General features: G+C 43.2%; 2 protein-coding genes across 2 annotated transcripts; one reads left to right on the plus strand and one right to left on the minus strand.

Annotated features, from left to right (window-relative positions):
* Positions 1-566: 566 nt before the first annotated feature.
* On the plus strand, positions 567-1664 carry LOC129582843 (5-hydroxytryptamine receptor 1D-like). The gene has a single exon (XM_055474459.1). The coding sequence runs from the start codon at positions 567-569 to the stop codon at positions 1662-1664; it is 1098 nt and encodes a 365-aa protein (XP_055330434.1).
* An 826-nt stretch (positions 1665-2490) lies between these two features.
* On the minus strand, positions 2491-2883 carry LOC129582844 (uncharacterized). The gene has a single exon (XM_055474460.1). The coding sequence runs from the start codon at positions 2881-2883 to the stop codon at positions 2491-2493; it is 393 nt and encodes a 130-aa protein (XP_055330435.1).
* Positions 2884-7998: the final 5115 nt, after the last annotated feature.

Here is a 7998-nt window from a genome sequence, read left to right on the forward strand (position 1 = left end):
ACAGTGTCAAATTATCCCGTCACGCGACACGGTGGCCGGATGTACAACAAATAGACAAAAAATTAATGAGATTTTTCTTGTGCCAGATAAAAATAAAACCAGAATCGTGCCTTGATATTCTGCAGTTGTTGGCATAAACCAATATTGTTATTAACCGGATTTGAATAATTACCGCTTATTAAAATGTTGACTCAATTACCACCGACTTTTGTAATAAGAGATTATTACTTACTATCGCCTCAAAGTCAGGTCAAGGTGCAGTATTTATTTTGGAATATGGAGAGCACGTAACGCTGTTGATCCGGAAAGGGATTAACCAAAACCGTATGTGAAACGGATGCGACACGTAAATTAAAATCGGACAAATATGACACGCTCCAATCTGACCGCAGGCCCAATATGATTCTAGTCGGGAAGAAGCCGCCATAGCTCTTGTAATGATCTTGTTTTTGTGGCGATAATTATTGTGATTAGACATATATAGTGCCGGCTTTGTACGCAACGCTCAATGCGTAAAAATGTTTTAGTAGTAATTTTATCGTTTTGTAGTGCGAAACGTCACAACTATGAATTTCACGATGGATTCCTGGATGAATTATACCAACATCACAAGTAATTCCACATCCTTAGCGACCACCCAGTGGGCGCCCAACAAAACCGGTGCGGCAATCTCGGCCGTCGCTGATCATAAGTACATCTTAGCCGTTCTTAAGATAGCCGTCACTCCTGCCGGGATGATATTAAACGGCATCCTCCTCCTCATTCTCATCGCGAATAAAACCCTACATACATCTTTCGCCGTGTACGTGTTCGTCATTCTCCTATCCTCCTTCTTGTACGCTTCTCTCGAATTTCTACTGGTCATTCTGGAGAATTACGGGGATTTTACCATCGCACTGTGCTATTTGCAGCAGTGCTCGCAATGGCTGATCAGCGCCCAATGGGTCAACGCGCAACTGCAGATCTGTTTGAACCGTATCTGGGCACTAACCTTTCCCATCTCGTATAAGGAGCGCCATACCAAACGGGTGGCGGTGATGATCACGGCGGCGAACTGGGCGATGCTGTACATGCTGGGAATCCCGACAATCGTGTTAAATACGAGGTATTTTCCGGCGAATCCCAGTAAACCGTTTGTATCGTGTATAACTGATATGATCGCAAGAGGACGGTATACGCTGGGCAATATGATTATGGATCTAACTGTCCCCACTATAATCATCATCCTATCATATCCGTACCTGTTGTATCGACAACTTAAGCGGTCGAAAAAAAGGAAAGCGATGAGCGCTGAAAACCCGGGAATACGGATGTTGATTAAGGAGGACTTGCATGCATTTCTGGTGCTGACCTCGATCACGGTGTCGGTGGCGCTGTTTTGGGCACCGATTAGTATCTCCTTTATCCTGCTGATAACCGGCAAATTGCGCTTGGCACCGGATACGATGCAGCTGATTTCCTATGGGTTTGCGCTGTGCGATCTGGTTATGAATCCGTGTTTGATATGTTTATCGGCTAAGGATCTGCGGATGGCGACACTGCGGGTGTTCCGGTGCCGGGTGAAGAAGGGACGGTCGAATGTCGTGCATCCCCGGACTGCGGCGGTTAATACAACCGCCGCCCGTGTCACAACCGCTGCGCCACGGACTACTAATGCACAATAAGAATGACTTGTGTCTCAGTGTTATTTGACAATCCGCAGCCATAAATTATGTAGTAACGCCTCTGTAGTTTCTGGACTGTTGTCATACAAACCCCTAAACCAGGGCTTGTTAGGCCTCGTTTTGCGCAATATGTCGTAAACGTTTAGATCTAGAAGTAGTAAGCATAATAAAGAACGAAGCAGAAAGAAGTTTAAAGGGCAGAATTTCATTCACCCTACGACTCCATTTTGAAAAATTTATCGAAAAGCATCTGCTACTGTAGAAAAATTTCTAATGTGCCACTGCAGATACAAAAAAATATTGCAGCGCTTAACAAATACAGCTATCGAAGCATTAACCTATTGCGACAGCTTTGACTAGCCATGTCTGATGCTTCTGCACATCAGTATAATTCCACTACTGCATGGACGCATTATCAAATCGTCAACAACAAACGTTCAAATTTCGGCCAAAAATAAAACATGTTATTCAACCCAAAAAGACTGCGGCGACTGAAGGGTAAAAAAACTAGCTAATGCAGTACAATGTTATTCAAATGCAGGAAGCAGCTTCTCTTTAACTTGGATAAAAATACGGAACGATGGAAAAAGAAACATGAAATTGCATAGTGGACACAGAAGCAGTTGCGAAATAATTGTAGCCGTCACTAGAAATTCAGCGAGGCAACGCTGTTTCAGTATTAATGTGCAGACGTTAATTTTGTGTTCTTATACACGGTTTAAAATTCTCTTTAAGCATCATTTGCATCCTTGCCACAACATAGCCCACCAAACTTTCCGGGTCCGAAGATTAACACCTGAGCTCCGATATATTTTGCGGCTTTCTTTCACAACAGTGTGATACCGTGTTCTTGCGCGAAGACCAGATATCGTAAGGCATTACTTCGCTCCATCCATTCCGCCATACAGACTTCGCAGGCCGAGCGTAAGGTTTTCATGTCGCACTTATCAGCTGCCATCCAGAGTTCGTCCATCCGTGCACATAGCTGGGAACTCTCGTCATACGTCAACTCATGGGTATAGGCGTAGCGAATGAGGACATCCAGCACGTCACTTGTGGCATCGTCTACTTTGCAGATACCAGTAGCTTTTTCTTTCATCTCGTTTTGGAACATGGCAGCAAAGACCGGCGAATGAGCCGCTAAGATGTTGCGATGGGCTGTGAATTTTTTTCCATCGGTTAACACCTGGGTGCAATCCGAGAGAATTGCAGATTCCATCAGGTCCTTCAAATCACTGCGATGTTGAGAACGCGTAACATGAAACACCAGTTCCACTTTAACCTGGCGCCCATGAGCTAAACTATATTGGAAGCCAGAAATTCGACGGTCCAGTTGTATCACCAAACTTGAAAGGGGATCGGCATCGCCTCGGTATTGCCAGGATGAAGAATCAACCCAAAGAGCAGCAGCTGTGCTACCTCCGGCGCTAGGAAAGGAATCAAAATTAGTTTTAAGAAAAAAACTGCAGTTAGCCGTTAGGAATAAGTATTTATTCACGACCGTATCGATAAATTTTTTTGCTGTGTAGAATGTAGATTCTGTTCGATCATGGAGTCATTTCAAACAGTTTCAGCATACAGCAGCATTCATTTTGTGGTTAAACCGTTTAAGTGTTAACTACCGCAAATTCACGTCCGTATTGGCAATGTGCAATAAACTCTTAAAATGATTTACCTCACAAATCGATCCACTTTGATTTTGGATAAACTAAAAGCATCACTGGATTTCTCTTTGGGTTCCACACATGCTGAAATCTCTCCATCGCGCACCCCCACCTCAATGCGTACCGTCCACACAGCCTCATGCATCTCCGAATAACCCTCATATTTCTCCACTTTGATGTCGGCCGTGCGGATCCATTTCGGGGCAACCCCGCTCATGTCCAATTCGCTGGCAAACTCGTCAGTGGGAATCTCGTACTTTAGGATAATGGGCTGGGTGCTACGGCTGGAGCAGCGATGGACAAACTAGGCGAACGTCCAGAAAGCATACGGCCAGAAAATCGAGGTTGCCTTTCCATGTTTACGCCTGAAGATTGTTGCAGAAAAAAGAAAGCATGAAATTCCAAAAAAAAAACAACTTCAGATGCGGTCTTTCTCGCTGGCTGCTGTACGATCAGGAAGTCTTCCTGATCCAGAGGAAATACTGTGGTAACAAGAAGTGTGGCTCATAAAGCTAACAAGTACATATGCAAACTGCAGAGTGCAGAGCCTATACGAGCTGCAATCCAGACTGGCGCCTAAGGGCGCTAGGAGGCTGCTACGGTGCCGTAAACTTCTGTGTTAAACGGGAAAAGCTTAAATCTTTCGATGTAATTTTTTTGAAGTGGCTATTTTGTGCCTGTAGCTATTTTACCGCACTATGACCGGTAAAATAGCCTTTGAGAATATGCCGCACACTGCATTACAGTAACTGGTACTGTAGCTACAGTATTTTGCCGATCATACTGCGGCAAAAATAGCCCTAGTCGAAAATCTTGTAGTAAACTTTCATTTTCAGTTTTTTTTTAATTTTTTCTTCACTTTTTTTTTTAGCTATATTACACACGGAGTGGATGAAATCAGATGTTTTCGTGAAGTACCAAACTTGCAGGGGATGTCCATTACACAGAACGATGTAGTGCACCTCAGTGTGCAAAACTGGGATGAAAAAACAAATACCGGTATGATAGCATACCGCAGTTACTACGGTATGTACATACTCGTACACTAATAAAAATATGAACACCTGTCATACTTCGCCGTAGTATGTTCGTACAGGTGTTCGTATTAGCTGAGATTTTAGCCTGGGCGCCGTTGTGCTTAAAAGGACAGCGTAGGCAACACCAGTGACACCGATGAAGTATGTACTTACTGTACTACCCCACAAGAAGGACAGTACTCACAGTAGATGTGTCTGCAATGACACCTTTTGTAGCAAGCTGCAATCATTCATGTGGTAGCGCAGGCGTGCAGCAGCACAGTGCTGCTCCACGTTTCTACCGCATGAAGTTTTAATTTACAATTCCAGGTCTACATAGCATAGAGGAAGTGTTTCTTTTGTAAATGCCGTTTTGTTCTGGTGCATAGTTTGTACTCGTACCATGATACTTATTAAAGGTTAATACCTTGGTCTACAAAAACGTTTGCAACAACAACAATATAACGGTAACACACTGCGAACGAAAACAGCCACACATTTTACGTAAACGGTAGAGAAACAATAATTATCTTCTAACTATTCGAAACCATGTACAAGACTTGAAGACCAGCCGAAATGTTCCGATTAAATGGGCTGTGCCTGTTCTCAATAATGGAAACTCTTGCCAGATAACTGCCATTTCGCGTGTAGATTCAAATGACCTGCGAAATATATTTAAAAAAACATTTTCCGCACCGGTTATCAACCAAAGACTTCAGCAGCACGAACTTGGGTGATGTTGGCACACTCTTTTGCTGGTTCTCCGCTTTTACCACCCCCAGCCAGCTCCGCAAACACTAACAAAGTGCTTATCAAAGCGGCGCATGCCTATGAGAACAATTGGAAATTTTTACAACACGACCATGCGATACGAAACTTACGGATGTCGGATATCTGTGATAGAACTCTCCTTCTTTACAAATAAAAACTACATCCCAGGAGACAGCCCAGGAAGGTTTTGGGAGTGTACTATAACAGTAGTTCTAACTTCTGGAAGTATGTGGAAGTACCTATTGTATATCATACTCGGTAGATCAAAATTAATTACCGATTAAAATTTACTGTACCAGTAAATACCAATAAATTATGTGCACTGTCAGAGTACCTGAACAGCGTTTTCTCGCGTGATTACCACACCCCCGACAGTAAAGCAGCACAGTTCGCTTTGTTTCCCACGGAGATACATAGACATCCATTCATCGTTTTTCCACTGTTTTTCCCCAATCGCAAACACATTTCAACTTGTGTAGCGAGTTTTTGGCTCTAGGACGACCAATAGCGCACAATAAAGTCATCAGTACTTTTAATATGGGAAACATCTGCAACGAGCCAGTCAATTCGAAAATTATATGTAACAGTTCTTACCTTTTCAGTGGAGTATGCACAGAAAGCGGTCAGTGTACAAAACGATAGTATGTACGTGATCAAGAAGGAGACGATTCCCACTGGAGGCTGCTGACCCGCTGTGTACTTGCTGCAGTCGAGCGTAAGAACAATTGTACCGGCTAGATCTTCATAACACAGTAAGCCGACAATTGGCGAAAACGCACCACTCAGATCCTTGACGATCTTCTTCAGTTGTAGCATTTCTGAACACTCCTGCGTAGATATCATTTCTGATGTGATGCTTCCGCTGCTGTGTTTCTGTAGGCTGTTATTTAAAAGCTCAGTCGTCCCACGAACGGTTTCAATAGTCAGAAACATAATAGATAACACGAAACCCAAAACGATTTCGCGGCTGACGACCGGCAAACATGTACCCAAAGAGTAAATTCGAAAAATCACTTCCACATAGGATGCCGGCAGACTGGATAAAAACCGCTGATGAAAGTCGGCTATTTGCTGCGCTATCGAGGCGCCAAATTGTTGCGTGTATATCCAATACGCATATTTTACTGCAACACTGCAAATGTATAAAGCCATGATGACAACGCAGACGTACAGTCGCCGTGGGGCGATTAATCCAGTGGAAATTTGGTCGAGAGTTTTCAGGAGCGGGAAAAAAGTTTTACTGACTAAGGACACCAACAGAATGCACAATAAATCGCAGATAACGTTGGATGCGGTGATTACTTGATTCACGACAAAGGTAAACCAGTTTGACAAGTGGGACGAATAGAACTTAACGGCTTCGTACAAAAACAGCGTGTTTGTCAAAACAATAAATGCAGCAGAAATGTACGCAAATGCACACAAAACGGCAGTTAATCGAGCATGGCGTTGCCCTGGCGGGAAAATGTAGCCACAGATGCGCAGTAGTGTAATCCAGATAACGATGACCTTCCACAGTGGACCATTACTGGTCTCCTCGTTATTTGTCGACGGCTTCCTCGTGGATTCCTGTTCGACAATGGCGAGAACCATTTTCATGATTTTAGCGGACATTCAGCTACACAAGAGCGCTTTTCGGCGTACAACAAATCTATTACGGGTGTACGCTACTGTAAGTTCATTACAACTGCCAACCCAGGCAATTTCTGTTGCTGCTCGATGGGATTATATGTCGTGGCCGCAGAGAGCGTAATATGCTTACCGCATCACTTAATGACCGCTTTTTATCAACAATAGTTGTCTTTGCCGTCGTGTCAAGGCGATCACCGATGAATGCAACAGGGAACTGACAATGCACACAGTGACGGGGGTGAAATCCATTGTGGGAACGATTTTGTAGTGTTTGATCTGGAAACCGTTTCTGCCTGGAACCAGCCCAGGCATCACGTCAAAATATGGGCCTGAACTACAGCGTGTTTTAATCCTGATAACTATTATCAGGACCCACTGTATACAGGCCTAATAGGGCGGCTGAGCAGTACGAGATGACGTAAAAGTAGGTGAGACAGTTGAACACAGCTGCAGTGCAGAAAACTGCGTTCTCTTTCGTTTTACGACCTTCCCTAGTTCCAAATTCATTTACAGTCATTGAGTTTTAAGTGTGAAATGTACCAATCTTTTATTCTTATCAAAATGTATCGTGGAAAATGGGTTTATGAAGTGTAAATTGGAAAAAGAAGCAAACCACTGCAACGACGGTGCAGCTCCATTCATGCTGTACTGTATTCAGTGTATTGTTCTATATACACGCTGTGTTGCAGCCTTTGCTGCATTGACTTTAATTGCTTACGAAGCCATTATTTTTTTCTTCCTTTTCTCTGTGTTATAGTGATTAGTGAGTGAAAGTCCATGCTGAACATGTCGGAGCTGGTCAAGGAAATCTTTTGTGAGATTCCCTTTAACTGATGCAGTACGTCGTGTGGATGGTATTGCTCTCCATTCCCACGAATATTGTCGTATACACATCATTTTTATTGGTCAAATCATACTTGGGGGCAAAGTAAAGAAAGAAACATGCAAACTACAGCAAGAAAATCTCATTTAATTTATCCAGCCCTTCCATCGTGCCAAGCACTGACGCCGCGTTACCCCGCTGAATCTCTATCGACAAGCGCTGTCGTATATGTTTTTTGATGCGATTTGTCCACGTTTTTAAAGAGCGACAGCCACAAGTTTCTCACGTAATGCTACTTTTATAACAGGTCATCTTCTCACAAACAAACAGAAATTTTAGCGCATAAACAATCATTTTATTACTTTCATCGCAGATTAATTGTAAGAAAACTGGAAACACTGGAAAAATTTATTGGAGTTGCGGGGAAG

Source organism: Paramacrobiotus metropolitanus, unplaced genomic scaffold, assembly GCF_019649055.1.
Source record: "Paramacrobiotus metropolitanus isolate TYO unplaced genomic scaffold, Prichtersi_v1.0 Parri_scaffold0000008, whole genome shotgun sequence".
NCBI classification, from domain to species: domain Eukaryota; kingdom Metazoa; phylum Tardigrada; class Eutardigrada; order Parachela; family Macrobiotidae; genus Paramacrobiotus; species Paramacrobiotus metropolitanus.

Excerpts from the sequence above, each read along its gene's own strand:
- LOC129582843 (XM_055474459.1), top strand. The coding sequence starts at position 567 with ATGAATTTCACGATGGATTCCTGGATGAATTATACCAACATCACAAGT.
- LOC129582844 (XM_055474460.1), bottom strand. The coding sequence starts at position 2,883 with ATGGAATCTGCAATTCTCTCGGATTGCACCCAGGTGTTAACCGATGGA.